Source organism: Trichoderma virens (genome assembly GCF_000170995.1).
Source record: "Trichoderma virens Gv29-8 chromosome Unknown TRIVIscaffold_2, whole genome shotgun sequence".
Lineage (NCBI taxonomy): Eukaryota > Fungi > Ascomycota > Sordariomycetes > Hypocreales > Hypocreaceae > Trichoderma > Trichoderma virens.
In genome coordinates, this window is record NW_014013747.1 from 1,372,453 (window position 1) to 1,387,899 (window position 15,447).

General features: G+C 53.0%; 5 protein-coding genes across 5 annotated transcripts; 3 read left to right on the forward strand and 2 right to left on the reverse strand.

The window, feature by feature from the left end:
- Positions 1-310: 310 nt before the first annotated feature.
- On the forward strand, positions 311-2,453 carry TRIVIDRAFT_215252 (uncharacterized protein; the record flags this gene model as incomplete). The annotated part of the gene is made up of 5 exons (XM_014105073.1): positions 311-412; positions 647-654; positions 775-1,128; positions 1,257-1,344; positions 1,432-2,453. The coding sequence occupies 5 exons, from the start codon at positions 401-403 to the stop codon at positions 1,786-1,788; spliced, it is 819 nt and encodes a 272-aa protein (XP_013960548.1).
- A 715-nt stretch (positions 2,454-3,168) lies between these two features.
- Positions 3,169-4,055, reverse strand: TRIVIDRAFT_207986 (uncharacterized protein; the record flags this gene model as incomplete). The annotated part of the gene is made up of 1 exon (XM_014105074.1): positions 3,169-4,055. The coding sequence occupies one exon, from the start codon at positions 4,053-4,055 to the stop codon at positions 3,546-3,548; it is 510 nt and encodes a 169-aa protein (XP_013960549.1).
- Positions 4,026-4,965, forward strand: TRIVIDRAFT_215253 (uncharacterized protein; the record flags this gene model as incomplete). Its single annotated transcript, XM_014105075.1, has 1 exon — positions 4,026-4,965. The coding sequence occupies one exon, from the start codon at positions 4,127-4,129 to the stop codon at positions 4,373-4,375; it is 249 nt and encodes an 82-aa protein (XP_013960550.1).
- A 1,874-nt stretch (positions 4,966-6,839) lies between these two features.
- TRIVIDRAFT_35252 (uncharacterized protein) lies at positions 6,840-11,024 on the reverse strand (the record flags this gene model as incomplete). The annotated part of the gene is made up of 4 exons (XM_014105076.1): positions 6,840-8,133; positions 8,201-8,420; positions 8,503-10,316; positions 10,384-11,024. The coding sequence occupies 4 exons, from the start codon at positions 11,022-11,024 to the stop codon at positions 6,840-6,842; spliced, it is 3,969 nt and encodes a 1,322-aa protein (XP_013960551.1).
- Positions 11,025-12,550: 1,526 nt separating this feature from the next.
- Positions 12,551-14,930, forward strand: TRIVIDRAFT_188676 (uncharacterized protein; the record flags this gene model as incomplete). The annotated part of the gene is made up of 4 exons (XM_014105077.1): positions 12,551-12,622; positions 12,716-12,931; positions 13,006-13,109; positions 13,487-14,930. The coding sequence occupies 4 exons, from the start codon at positions 12,551-12,553 to the stop codon at positions 14,928-14,930; spliced, it is 1,836 nt and encodes a 611-aa protein (XP_013960552.1).
- Positions 14,931-15,447: the final 517 nt, after the last annotated feature.

Consider the following 15,447-nt stretch of genomic DNA (forward strand, 5'->3'; position numbering starts at 1 on the left):
GTACCCCCTGAGTACCGTCTGCCAAATCAGCAGTCAACCGCTGCTAGAGATTGCCTTAGTGCGCTGTGTCGGGCCAGCAGCGCGTAGGGGCGGGGTGCGCCAGGCGGCTGGCTAGGCCTAGCAGGCCCAAAGGCGAGCCAACTCCACTGCAAGCTGGCGTTCTCATCACCTAGCAGTGGGCACTTGCCCAGCACAGCGCTCCCAGGCTCCGCCCCAGGGAGCCCCCAAACCCCAAAACCAATTCAAATCTCAATCCACAATCAAAATATAAACACTCTTCTCGCCCCATCCTCAACCGCATCCCACCTCAGACACCCGCATCATCCTTTTTTCTGCCACCAACGACTCCGCAACCGCACGCCTCTTCTCTCCTTCCAAGCATCACAGACTCTCAGTCAACATGGCCACCGAGGTACGTCAACTCTTGCATAGCTGCTGTCGCTGCTCCGACCGCCGCTTTCCGCCTTCTCCTCTCCCCCCTCGTTCACGCAACCCCTCAGCCCGCCTCTCCGCCACGAGCTGCGCGGCTTTGCACACGCGCGAACGAGCCCAGAGACCACATGCAAATTCCATCCTCTCCCGCCCTCGCCCGTCATTTTCTCTGCTCTCATCCTGACTTTGAATGCAATGCTAACTTCGTATCCAGCGTGAAAGGTTTGTCCAACAGCTGGCCCCGTGACCCCACTAACCTCTCATGATGAGAGAATCCAAACACCTCCCCCCCTTTTTTGCCTGCTCGAACGCAACGGGCTGACCGAGCTTCCCAAACAACAGCAAGACCTTCCTGGCCCGCCTCTGCGAGCAGGCCGAGCGTTACGATGAGATGGTTACCTACATGAAGGAGGTCGCTCAGCTGGGCGGTGAGCTCAGCGTCGACGAGCGCAACCTCCTCAGCGTCGCCTACAAGAACGTTGTCGGCACCCGCCGTGCCTCGTGGCGCATCATCTCCTCCATCGAGCAGAAGGAGGAGTCCAAGGGCTCTGACAAGCACGTTGCCACCATCAAGGAGTACCGCAGCAAGATCGAGCTCGAGCTCGAGAAGGTCTGCGAGGATGTTCTCAACGTCCTGGATGCTAGCCTCATCCCCAACGCCGCCACCGGCGAGTCCAAGGTCTTCTACCACAAGATGTATGTTGATTTTCCCCCCATTTTCCTCGTTGCACTCGGATCCTTGGGTTTCAAAAATTTTTCGCCCAATCACGTTTCAGCTTGCATATTTCGAAATTTTCAGAAGCTAATGCAAATCGCTCTGACAGGAAGGGTGACTACCACCGCTACCTTGCCGAGTTCGCCTCTGGCGAGAAGCGCAAGGTCGCTGCCACCGCTGCTCACGAGGCCTACAAGGTAAGTTGATGCATGCATTTGCCTGCCTGCACCATGGGATGAATGGCCACAGATTAGGAACTGGCAGAGACTGACAATACCCTGCAGAACGCTACCGACGTTGCCCAGACCGAGCTCACTCCCACTCACCCCATCCGCCTGGGTCTCGCCCTGAACTTCTCCGTGTTCTACTACGAGATCCTCAACTCCCCCGACCGTGCTTGCCACCTTGCCAAGCAGGCTTTCGATGATGCCATTGCCGAGCTCGACTCTCTCTCCGAGGAGTCTTACCGCGATAGCACTCTCATCATGCAGCTCCTGCGTGACAACCTGACCCTGTGGACTTCATCCGACAGCGGTGAGGCCGAGCAGGCCGGCGAGGCCAAGAAGGACGAGGGTGAAGCATCCAAGCCTGCCGAGGAAGAACCCAAGGCTGAGGAGCCTGCGCCCGAGGCTGCTTCCTAAATCCTTCTTCCTCGTTGCGCTCAAATCTCGGCATAAGAACCGAGGGTCATTTTTCTCGTCTTTTTTTATATCTGAATGCTCTCGCCCTCCTCTACACATGGCGATAGATGGAATCATGTTGGAGGCTGGCCTAGCCGACGCAGCACCGGTACGCAGTGCGTTGCTTCTCTGGTTAATGGGGAGAGTGGTCATGGAACTTCGGATTTTCGGTTTAGGGATGGGAGAGGCGAGTGGCGCAGGGTGCTTGTCCGTCATTGCCTGTTGACGGACCTTGTTTGGTGTTGACTGCTGAATGATGGACGCTTCTGTTGCCCTCTTTTTCCTCCACCCCCCGTCTACCCAACTGCCCCGGTATCTGTTCCCCTGTTCTGTTTTTTGACACTACCACCTACCTAGTTTACATCTGGTCCCGTTTTTGGCGGATCGCTATGGAAATGTTGTCTCCCAATGATGTCGTTGTTTCCCGCACTTTGCTTGTTTTCGTCTTTTTCCCTCGACCCCTTCTTCACAGTGGTTTTATCTCGTATGTTGGACTCGTGTGTGTGCCCCGCAGAGAGAGGAAAAAGGAAACTGTGTATTTCCCCCCCGCCCTCAAGATTTCTACAGCAGCAACCCCTTGAAAAAATGGCAAAAAGAAATTCCAATCCAACTCCAAGTCGCCTTTGCTTTGTAGTAGATGTAGACGTGATATGTTGCCTTTGGCCCAAGAAAATTTGGGAACTTGCTACCTTGATGACTATCTGGGTATTAATACCTCCCACCAGTAGGAGAGTGCCTATCTCGCAACAGCTCTGCCCAGCTTGGGGCTTTGCTCAACCTCGGCATGGCTTGATTGGACCTCACTCTCTTGCTTCTCCGTTTATTACCTAACTGGTATCAATCTCTCCTCTCGCCAATTTCGCTAGCCCCAAGTTCCCCCCCAGTGCTATCATCCCCATCGAAGCTTTCCGCGCAACCGCAAAGCTACATCATCACTGGGAGCACCGCAACAGCATCACGCTTGTAACATCTTGGTAGCCGTACAGTATAAAGAATGCCTCCCCCTCCCCCCCGCGAAAGGAGGCGCAAAAGCTTAACGGGAACTAGACGAAATTTTCCATGTCACCCCACACCCTTCCAAGGTCACGTCAGGGCGAAAAGGCGAAACAGGAAAAAACGTCAAGGTTTGTTGGGATCATCGAGGTATCTCCTCGGGGGGAGTCGTCTTGAGAGGAGGGGGGCGAAAAAGAAATTCTGTTAGAACCTTGTTGTGGTTAGGGAAGAAGGCTTTCAGGGCATAGAAATTTGCAGTATGATGCTCTCAAGTTTCAGTCAGCACCTCACGAGAGAAAGAACAAAACGCAAAATATGGTGTTTTCAAGTTTTTTGAATTGTATTTTAGTGGGAATCTTAAAAAACAGACAAGCCGTCTATAAAGCAACATCCACGTAGGACAAGATACAAAAAATGCAACCTCCACCCTTCCAAGGGAAGGAAAAAAAAACAGACAAAAGGAAAAGAGAGAGATTAGATGTGACCAGTATGAGGTTTGTGGTATAAATAGATCGCTTTCCCATGTAATTACCTATTAAACATGCCAACGTTATATTATGAGTGTCCCATCTCGAAGATGGATGGTATAGAACGGGTGTGATGAGAGTCATCTCGGAGTCGTTTGCGTCGTCAATGTGGAGGCTGCCTTCTGTTTGTAGGTTGAAACTTTGTGTCGATGAACTTTTTGTCCCCCTTTCTCCTGCAGAGCAAATCCGCCCCATCGGTTAATGGTGTTGGCTCAATAGTTTGGAAGCCCTGAGCAGCCTCTTCTGCTTCTCCCAAAGACCTCGTCCGCGACCATTGCTCTCTTGGCCTGGAACCACCTCGTCGTCGCCCGTATCTCCCGACCGCAAGTTCTGGTACATGGCGGTTCGCGTGACATCGCCCTTTCGCGGGGGCATCATGAATTCTGGCACGTCGGCATTGGCTGCTGTCACGCTGCTGCGGCGCTTGCCTGTGAACTGCGTCTTCACCTTGTACCACAGCCGTGAGCTTCGCGACATGGTGGCGAGTTCTGAGGGCGAGAGGGATGTAGACGACGCGGTGGTTGTGGTGATGAGTGACGGGGCGGAATAGTTGCTGGCGGCGGCATATGAGGCGGATGCTGACACGACCTCGTCGCGCCAGATGACGATGCGGTTGTGCTTGGAGTCGGAGATGAGGGGCAATGCGGGAGTTGGCGGTGGTTCGTCCATTGCGGCCGCTTCGACCAATAGCAGGTTAAAGGCCGCCATTGGTTTGATGTTGGTATCGGTTTTGTTGTTGTTGCTGATGTCGTTGCTGCTATTACTGGTAGGTAACAGGTATGACTGTGGTTGTAATCGAGGGGAGAATCTTTGAAATCGCCGACGCAATTGCTAGTGACAAGAGGAAGAGCGCGTGCTGCTCAGACGTCGGTGAATTGGCTCGTATACGAGCAGTGACCGTCCTCCGTGCCGTCGAGTCGACTTTTCTTCTCTCTTCGCGTCTAGACCAACAGATCTACTCTGTTTCCAGTCGACGATTCACAAGCTCAAGATTTTCCCTTGCCCAGATTAACACCAGCGGCGCGTAATAAAAAGCAGTTGTTATCGCTTCCCCTTAAGGCAGCTGTTCATGCCAACCCTTGCAATTCTGGTAGGATCCAAACGATGTCCCCCACCAGGCAATCTCTCGATGCTCTCCGGCCCCGGGTGACGTCGACAAGGTGCAGCAATTAAATAAATAAGACCTGAGGCGAGGTAGGGGTGGGATAAATAAAGATTATAGTAAGGAGATGGAGCCGAGGGTTGGTTTCGGAACGCTCCGAATCCAATAATTGCGCGCTTTTGTGTTGTTTGTTGTTTCTTTCGTTTGTCTGTCTCGTCTTGTTCCTATCACAAGAAGCTGCAGCGGGAGGATTCCGCGTCTCTTTTGTAATGACCTCGCTTCTGCGGGTGGAGGCCGAAAAGAGGAATTAATGTAATGCAGAGCAAATCTCGGAGCGCCACTTCGGACAAGTCTCGCCGTCTGCTACTGGTGTAGTGTATAATAGAAGCTCCACCGGGGAGCCGGAGCAGAACAAGAGGCACGGCTTGCTTGTGGTGGGAATAGAATAAGGAAGAAGAGCAGGAAAAAGAAAGAAGAAGGAGATTGAAGGCTGGGAAATGAAGAGGTCGTGTGCGTGAGATCAAGTCGGTTCGGTTGGTTTGCAGGAAGGAAATACAGGAAATACAGGAAATACGAGCCGGGGGAGAACAAGACAAGATGAAGAAATCCCGTCGTTGAAAAACGGCACTAAGATGAGGAGGGAGGGAACAGAGACAAGAGCAGCGGCGCTAGACAGGGAATAGGCCGGAAAGTGGAGCGGCGCAGGGGCGGTTTCAGTGGTCGGAGACGCTGGCTCTGGGGGAGATTCAGGGTGGGCTGGGCTGATCGCGGTGGCGGCAAGGCATGTGAGCCAGTCACCTTCAGGGCACCTGGCCGCTGTATTGTAGCACTGGCACTCGCTGTGCTGTGCTGTTGCGAGTACATGTGCACCCGCTGCAGGTAGGTACCCGGCAAGGTATTACAGCTGAGTAAGTGGCCGAGGAAAGGAGTCGAGTTCCATTGATGCTTTTGTCTCGGCCGTTTAAATTGAGGTGCCTTGATGTTGCGTTGCCGTTGCCTTTTCTCCCCAAGTGCCGAGTGACTTTGACGCGGTGCCGCATCGGAGAATCCCCCCAATCCAATGGCTGATGGATCGCCGTCCACATCCATCGATTCAGTCGCTTGCCATCCATCCGAGTTTGCTCCCTCCACGGCGTCCTCCGGCTTTGCTAAGACGGTAGTGGAAAGGTATTGCCACCAGAACCAGATTCACCACCTAAACACTAGCCCCCAAATAGTCGTGTGCTTCATTCGCTGGCTAGTCGGATGAGGACGAGGCTTGACGACATCGCGGCCTCAAGTGCTCGCTCTCGCGCCAAGTCGCTAGCCGGTGATGAGCAACGGGGAACAGGGAGCCAATCCCTCGCTTGCGCCGGGGCTGTTTAATCTGCCGTACAGTATTGATCTGTCCAGCCTAAATTAACTGAGATGAGCATCCATGGTCCAGTCCATGGCCCGTGTTGTTGCCGCTATGCTGTTTGTACTGTTTCTACAAATAGACAGACGCTGGCAAGCTGGGCTGGCAAGCTGGGCTGGCCTGGGCTGACCATCTGTAATGGACGCAAAATACCTCGACTAACAGACGAGGCAGAGCAAAATGTCTCACAACCAATCCCCCCTCCCTTTGCAACGCCGTCGACTGGCGGTCACGAGCCAGGCCCGATTCACCACATGGCACACCTTCATCTCCCCCTCCCGTGACGATGCAAACATGGCCGAAAAAGTGGTGTAACTCGTAGCGAGGCAAACAACGCGCGGGAATCTCCAGTGCGACTACAGTACTACCGTCTGGCTGCATGCACAGTCCCCAACTACTGAATGGCCGCCGCTCGCGCTAGAAAATGGGCAAAAGGCTCTTCGGCATCTGGTTGGGTGTCATCCGTCTGCCATTATATGGATCGTCCAGGACGCATTAGCGTCTAGAAGCTTGTCACTGCGCAGGAGGAAGGGTTCGTTTCCTGTCATGCCCGTTTGGTGGTGTGATTGTGATCACGGCGCCGACGACAGGAGCCGTTGGTGCAACACGTTGCGCTGCCGAGTGACACAAGACGGTGATGAGCACGAAAATGAACCGCACAGCCTCTTGATTCGCCTGAGCCACAAATGACAGTAATAGGTCTTGGGTGCGTCGGGATTCGAAGGCAGGGGGAAGTGGTACTCCACTTGTACCTCGTCTCGTCGCTTGCTGGCGTGCGTACGTACATGCGACACCAGCCATGTGATGGGTGATGGATGCTCCTCTGGAGATGTACCAGTATTCCTTTCCTTAGTAGATGAGCACACAGCTTTTTCACAGTCAACATCAGGTGTAGCAAAAGCAATAGGTGCCCTAGAGTCGTATTCATGTATCTCAGTAAGAGGCAAAATCATCCCGCCTTCACCTACAATGGATCTCTCTTCTTTTTCTTCCTCTATGCCGCTGCACTTGGCTGCAATGTCTCCCAGCCTCCCATCTCTTCCTCTCCACCCTCATTCAGTGAATCTAGTAGGTCAACAGGGCCTTGGTTTGCCTGTCTTGATCGCTGTGGTAAGGCAGGAGGTCCTCTGGCCGCCACATTTGTATGTGTGCTTGTAGTTGTGTTCATGTTCATGTTCAGCGGAGGCTTAGGAGGTGCAACGGGCTTCTTTCCTGTAGTCGAGATCGCGGATCGCGTGTGCCATTGAGCATCATCTGATTTTGCAACCATCGTTGAAGCGCGAGACGGCAACGGTGGGACGAAATCATCGCCACCATGTGCGGGCTGGTTGCGCATGCCTCCCGATGGCAACGTCGACGTCGAAACTGGGGATGTTGACAGGTGCGCCGGCTTCTTCGCCACAGGGGGCGCGGGCTTTCCAGCTTTGAGTTGCTGAGACAGCTGCGATGTCTGAGAAGCTGCGGAGGCCGGTCGAGGCTGTATCCACAGCGGTTGCATCCCTGCTTTATCAGCTCCTCCCATCGCTCCCAAGGAGGTTGAGCTCGCTGACTTGTTGCCCAGCCCTGCGCCTGAGCCCATATCCAAAGCTGTTGCTGAACGACGCGGTGGCGGAGGAGGCGGCGCCGCCCCAGACCTGTCTCCGTGAGCACTCCGCGTGTTGTCAACGTCTCCAATCTTCATTCGTCCCACCTGAGCAGGGAGAGTGGCCGGGTCGTATTGCGGAGGCAACTTCCTGGGTCCACCAGGTCCAGCTGAAATCATGCCCCTTGGAGGCATAACCTTCTCATACGGCGAGCTGGATATGCTCGAAAGGGACGCTCCGGGTGACGACCGCGAAACTGATATCCAGTCCAACTCCTCACCTTGACCGAAAGGATTCGATGGGCGGTTTGGATTCAAGGCCATCGGCTGGCCGTCTCTCCCACTAGGAATCGGTATCTGAGCTCGAGCCGGCTGTCGATTGTCGAGCCACCACTTTTGACGATCCGAGCTCGCCGGCGGGAGGCCTGGCTCGATTGCATCGTATCCAATTAGGTCTTCATCTTCTGTGTCTTCTCCATCTCCATGTGCCGCTGATTCTCCCACTTCAACCTTGCGCCGGTCATATAACTCATGGCTAATGGCGTTTCGTTGAACCTCATCAATGAGACTAACTCGGCAATCAAATGTAGCATAAACAGGCCTGTGATCTGAGAACAACAGTGGTGCCGAATCATACGCCGTTTGGCGAAGAATGGCGCCCTTTCTCAATACTCTGTCTGTCCAGGCTGGTATTCTTGCCTTTTCACTACAGGTTTGTTAGTACAACTGCACAGTTCTGTCACCGGGGGGAGGAAAAGGGGGTGGTTGCTCACGAAGTATCATATACGTCGGTTCCAATGTCGAATCTATATGTAGGCATGAAGCTAATACGGGCTTCCGAATAGAATTGGAACGCGAGCCCAGCCACCATTTGTAAATTCAACTGGTCGTTTTCGTACATGGTTTGTAGGTCTCGTTTCTTCACTAGGCCGCGGACAACTTCTGAGCTGAGCCCGATGCGATAATTGAAATCTCCCAGCCAAATGATAGCATCTAGTTGCATCATCAGTTAGCATTTAAAAGCCTCTTTCTTTTCTCCTTAATCAATTCCCCCCCTAAGACAAAGAAGACATACCATGATCCTCGATCCCTCGATTCCTCTGAAATCTCAGGCCGCCGTGAATTGTTGCATAATCTCGATTTCGTTCATCATAATTGGAAAACCCTGCTGCCAAGTGCGCCGTCACAAAGCATATATGGGTGTTTGCATAATCAAATCGAATAGCAACCGCTCCCTTGTTTCCGGCCATTCCGGACAAGCCTGTTTTCTTGACACTTCCTTCGACATTCTTAATATGATCAAGGGACGACGACTTCACAAAGATGCACAACGCTGCTCCCACGAGTTGTCCGCTCCGTAGCAGTACGTATTTCTGACCTCCCAGACTAGCCTGTCGCTGGTTCAAGGCTCGTTTTACCGCCGTTTCCCAAAGGCTTTTTCTCGTTGGGTCGCTGTTCATGATTTGTTGAGGACTTAGCTCAACTATCTCCTGAAACGCAACTACAAATATCTCCGGTTGTGATGACCCCAGGGAGGGCGGAAATAGCCACGGCGACAGGTCGTGGTCGATACCTTCGGTACGTCCGTTCAGATTGAAAGTGCCAACCCAGATGCTGATATTCTTGAACGAAGTAAACTCTTCGCTTCGCCTTGCCAGCTCTAACGAAACATAGTCGCTGATGGGGTCGAACAGGTGAACAGGAGCTTGCCCAACCAAGAGGCCAAGCAGCATGTCAATGGTGATCTGTCTGGACGGATCAATAAAGTTGTTGTGATAGATACGCTGAGCAGACTTTCGCAAGTCCGCCATTGCGCCGGACAGTGACATTTTTCCGTGTCTCGTGAAGGACGTCTTCAAAGCTCCGGTTCCGGCATAAGTCTTGGAGAGGGCGTCACCGTTATCAGCCCAAAGGCTGGAGTGCCTCATCCAGAAATCGGAAGCCGCAAATTCTCCTCGATGGCCTAAGAATGCCTCGACTGCCATTTGAGAAATCAGAGTCTGGATCAAATTTGTTCGATCCAGACAATCCAAGCAATTAGTGCGGAAGACACCTTCTTGCTGAAGCACCACCACCATGCGTTCACCAGCCCTATCATTGGAATCATTATGAGTTTGGGCCAAGAAGTAGGCGAAGCCATCGGCAGAATTCTCAATGTATCGTCGGATCCCACGCGCAGCCTCGTATCCTGCCGGGCCTTTGGTCTCGGCGTGAAAGTCGTAATGAGTCTCGCGTAGTAGAGCATGGTCCTCGGATTGGTGTTGGGCAGGCCGCCTCAAGGGGCAGCGCTTGATACAATCCCGATACATGGTGGCAAGTTCGACTTCGCCTGGCTTAGTTTCGCTCAGAAGATTAACTACATGAACGGCACCGTAAGACTGCTCGAGATCCTCGAAATGTTTATTGAATGTTGGCTGTGTCGCGTCCAGTGGCCGAGTTATGGTGATTTTTTGACGGCCAGGTATCAGATCTGCCGCCTGTTCCCAAAAGACTGGCACTGACCCTCGCACCTGTGCATAAGAAAATAGAACACCTGTAGGAGACCAGAACGTTGTCTCTGTTTCGACAAAGTTTGCAACATTGCCATTGTCATCCATACCTCTGGCGTTGAAACGGGTACCTGCCCGTCGGCACGAAAGTCGTGATATCAGTGTTAAAAAGGATGGCATGCCACTCCTGGATGCCTTCAAGGGTGATGAGCTCTGTGGGATGGTCATCGTCTTACAAAAACCCCGGATGGCAGACGTGAGAATGCGTGATGCATCCAGGGCCTCGCGTTCTGGGGGCATCAACCGAGAGCGAAACTGAACCAAAGGGCTGATCATGAAGGAGTTCCACAAGTAGGTGTCATCGAAGTTGTCTATCTCAAAGGAATTTGAGTTGATAGGCCTTACATGAACGAGTCAGCTCAAGTCAACAGAAATACCAAATTCAACGCGCTCTGTGTAGGCCATACCGGTCTTGCACTCTATTGGTGAGGTCGAAATCCGTGCTGTAGTAAAAGGACCCGTTGCTTAGTAGCCTGCGCAAGTCATGGCATGGATGCTCAACGGCCACCTCTCTCCGGCTCAGTCCCTGGCTGTAAGGCGACGATGAGTTATACCCAAACACATCCGATGAATCCGCATCCAGCGACTCCAGCGGCACAACATCGTCGTAGTCAGCGCTGCTCAGGCAGTAAAAATCCACACTCGCAATCCGCTCCACGGTCTCACCGGGTCGGACTGTTGCGGACCTGACGGCATGAGTGATGACGGAGAGGAACACTTCTCCATTGATGGCAATCAGGCCCAAGGTGCCGTACACAGGCCTCGGCGTCAGCGGGCGGTAGTCTTTCAGCAGCTTCTTGGATAGAGGGGAAAATTCCACCATGCACTTGGCGGCCGCATTCTCGCCTCCGCGCGGCTTGCTGGACGGCAGCGAAACAGGAGAGCCGCTGCCAAACGCCTCGCTCGCTGACGAGCTGTAGCGCAGGATCAGGGCATGAGACGACGACACAATGGCGATGGACCGATGCGGATAGTCGCGGATAAACAGCTCGCTCGACTTCTCAGGCGCAGGAGCTTGCGCGCTCCACGAGCCCGGCGGAGTGTCCATGGTGATGATGAACTCGTGGCATCAAGCGCCAGGTTGGGCGTGCAGGGGGGCACAGAGCAGGAAGCAGGCGGACTTAGGGTCCCTGTTGATCCATGGTCTCCTGGCAATTGAGTGGAGCGATCGCGGGCCTCGCCTTGCAGCTGTCTGCGGCGGTTTTGCGCTCCGTCTTGGATTCTCTTTGGGCAAGCAATTGTGTTTCTCACGCAGAGATTACTGTTGTTGTGCGGTGGTTGCCGGCAGTTGTTGTAGCGCGCTATGTCATTGGTGACATCGGCTAGGAGCTTACCTTTGGCGCAGCTGTGCTATCAAAGTGGCTCACTTTATCGGTGCGGAGGCAATGCTTTGATGCTTCCAGCCTTGCGCCTTGAGCTGGCCGTCATCGTCTGAACGTCCAAAAGGCAGAAAAAACAGCGGCAGATGGAGGGAAGCGACACCGTCAGACAACAGCACAAGATAGATTCTCAAGTGAAGAAGATAGATAGACGCTGCTATCCGTAGTCATATAAATCACTAAGCACAAGGGCACAATCCACCCTAGACCACCTGCAGGGCAGTATGGATATTTTCTCCAATTGAAAACTCCATATTACTGCTGGGTAGACATTGGGAAGACAATTTCTAAAAGCAGGGCTATGAAATAAGGTATAATAGGTAGGTAGTTGCATTTGGACACAAAATGAATTGTGAATTGCCAGGTAGATACGCATTACCACCCTGGCAAGGTAACCAAGGCAGGTAAATATTGCAACTCGCATCTCATTCCAGATGTAAAGTCTTGGGCAACGAGGTGAATAGCACAGCACTCAAAACAGAATATAGACGTCGCTGTTTGGCATATACAAACAGTGAGGCCCTCATTCTACTTCAACAGCAGTGCTGCTCAACACATTGTCCGGGTTTGTACATGTGAAATAGAGAATCGAGAGCACAGGACGTTCACATCCACGGCCTCGCTGAAAGGGAACAGCTCAAAACAAGGAGAAATAAAAAGACGTCCAAAGACTGTCGGACCTCAGATTCTGTTTGAGATCATGCTCGCCATGAATGGAGAGCGTTCATTCTCTTCCTATCATAATTTAATTTGGGAATCATCATTGGCCATGTATGGAAGAAGAAAAAAGGTTTTTGCAAATTGCCCGCCGTGAATAAAAATTGTCCTCGGCAGCTTACCTCAGCAACGCGCGCTAGCAAACCGCTCCAAACCTTTTACGCGCCGATCTACTGCCAAGCTACCTGTGCGCAAGGTAATTCTGCTCCGGCAATGCGTTGCAGGTCCCATCGCCGATACGAGCCTCGTGACCTGGGCAACAAGTACCTGTTGATCTTTGGGTTTGGGCCAATCAGGGCGAACCTCCCCAGCCTCGCCTTCAAGCCCCTACCTCTCACGAAACGCTGCTCTCCCTCCGCCTCTGCACCATTCACCTTTACACTTTGCGCTTGCAACAGCTCTAACCCGCGCCTCCCACCTTCTTGGCGCCTGTATTCATTTTGTCTCATCTCCAATCGCGTCTGCGCAGTATCTTTCCATGAGCGATTTCAACAATTTTGGCGGCTCCGAGGAGGAGTACGCGTCGGTTCGCAAGTTCGTTGCTGAAACGGTATGTCAGCCTGCTCCGTCAATCGCTCGTTGCCACCCAACTGTCTCATGTTGGTCCGTAGTATCTGGCTGCTAACCGAGAATCCCGGCTTAGGAGGCGAACCCAGACAACTTCGAGAGCTGGGAGAACCTGATCAAAGCTTGCGAAGCTCTCGATGGCGGCCTCAACCGAAACTCGAGCCCCCAGGCGCTGTCCACCGTCCGCGACGCCTACGACCGACTTCTGCTCAAGTTCCCGCTCTTTTTTGGGTACTGGAAGAAATATGCTGATCTCGAATTCAATATTGCTGGCCCGGAGTCGGCTGAAATGGTGCGCTGCCTTGTCCCCTTGCGCCGTCTTCCGCCACGGTTGTTGCGATACGCCGCTAACGACGCCAAACTTAGGTCTATGAAAGAGGCTGCGCCAGCATAACCAACTCTGTCGACCTCTGGACCGACTACTGCTCCTTCAAGATGGAGACGACGCATGACCCCACGCTGGTCAGAGAGTAAGTATTCAGGGCACTTTTTCCTTCCCCATAACGATTTCTACCAATGCAGTGTCGCGCTCAAGCACCATGATTTCGGTTGCCCACCCGTCACGAGCTCTGCTGCTCACTATCGACCGTGTCTGATGGTGAGATATGCCACAGAGGCCCCCATCCTACCGGGATCTATCTCTCACTCTTTATCCCAGACTTTGTTGATGTGTACTCTTCGTCCCATAAACATTGCGTCGTGCTCCTACCGTTGTCCCCTCTGGGGACGTAGAATTCGATTTCTGCACTCCCAAATGGCCACCACCCCTTTGTGTACTGACCCTCTCTGTTCCCATATTCGCCTAACCCTATCCCCAATGGAGTCGCTTGCTGACAGCAACACGCAGGCTTTTTGAGCGCGGAGCCACCTTTGTTGGGCTGGACTTCCTCGCCCACCCCTTTTGGGACAAGTATATTGAGTACGAAGAGCGGCAAGAGGCTCAAGACCGCATCTTTGCTATCCATGCTCGCATCATTCGCATTCCCCTTCATCAGTATGCTCGTTACTATGAACGGTTTCGAAATCTGTCCCACACCCAACCTCTAGCAGAGGTTGTGCCAGCAGATACCCTGTCGAAATTCCAGGCCGAGGTTGCGGCGGAAGCGGCTGCCTACGGTAGTGCTCCGCGACCTGAGTTGGAGATTGAACGGGATGTTAGAGGCAAGATTGACGCCATGTACTACGAAATCTTCACCCAGACGCAGAACGAGGTGTCGAAGCGATGGACGTACGAATCCGAGAACAAGCGACCGTACTTTCATGTCACCGAGCTTGAGCACAGCCAGCTTAACAACTGGCGCAAGTACCTGGACTTTGAGGAGGCCGAGGGTGACTTTAGCAGGATCGTGTCTCTGTACGAACGATGCCTCGTTACCTGTGCCTTTTACGAAGAGTTCTGGTACCGATATGCCCGATGGATGGCGGAGCAGGACGGAAAGGAAGAGGAGGTCCGCAACATCTACATCCGGGCGTCGACCCTCTTTGTTCCCATCAGCCGACCGGGCATCCGCATGCAGTGGGCCTACTTTGAGGAGAGCTGCGGTCGTGTGGATGTTGCCCTCGACATTCACGCCGCCATCCTTGTCAAGCTTCCCGACTGTGTGGAAGTCATCGTTTCTTGGGCGAACCTCGAGCGCCGCCAGAACGGCACCGAGGCCGCCATCCAGGTCCTCAAGGACCAGATTGATGCTCCTACTGTTGACCTGTACACAAAGGCCGCACTGGTGGCTGAGTGGGCGATGCTGCTGTGGAAGGGCAAGAACTCTATTGAAGAAGCCCGAGCAGTGTTCCTCAAGAATGTGCAGTGGTATGCTGACAGTAGGATTTTCTGGGATAAGTGGTTCCAACTGGAGCTCGAACAGAACCCGCAGGACAAAGATGGGGAGAAGGACCAGGCTGAGCGCGTCAAGCACGTGTTTGACGAGTTCCGTGGCAGAAGCCGGCTGCCGGCCCCGGTCAAACGGGAGCTAGCCCAAGTCTACATGAACTACCTGATCCAGCGCGGCGGCAAGGATGCCATGAAGGAATTCCTGGCCGTTGACAGACAGATGTTTGGGTCCGTCAAGCACGCCATGTCCCAAGAGACTGAAGGAATCCAGCTAACACTTACTCATAGGCCCGCGTCTATTTCGGCCGCGTCTAAGGGTGCAAGTGGCGCCAAGGAGAACGGAGCATCACTTGGCGAGCTCGATGAAGCCAGCAAGCGCAAGGCCCAGATCCGATATCTGAATTTCTACGAGGCACACCCAGAGCCCTCTGCGGAAGCTCAAGGGGCCGCCGATTTCAACTAGACAAGGTCAAGGGCGGGTACCAGGAGTTTGGACAGATGTCGCAGACAGCCTATTTCAGGTTTTTATAGGCATTTTGGAGGGGCGTCAAAATTAGGATGTTTTCATCGTTCAAATGGCGGATGGTTGCTGTACTATACGCATTTGCTGGACACTATAGGGAGCGGCATATTTGCTAGCAGACAGATTTGGATGCGAGCCGCGAGTGGTAGGGAGGATTTCTTTTTTTGTTTTTTAATGTCTGGAATTTGTATTTTCGCTCGCAACCGGGAACCGCAGATAGTCGACTCTGATTTGAAGGGAACAAGGCCACTAAAACACACATGACTTCACAACAAATCTAATAAACGAAGATGATTGATTGATGCACTAGATGAAGCAGTGAGATACAAATGAAAAAAAAAAAAAAAAACCCCCATCCGCTAAATGGGGCTGGGCTTCGAAGCGATGTCCATCTGAGATAACTCTAATCATCTTTATAGTTTATTTCAAGACGTCGATAACATTGAAGACGGGTAAT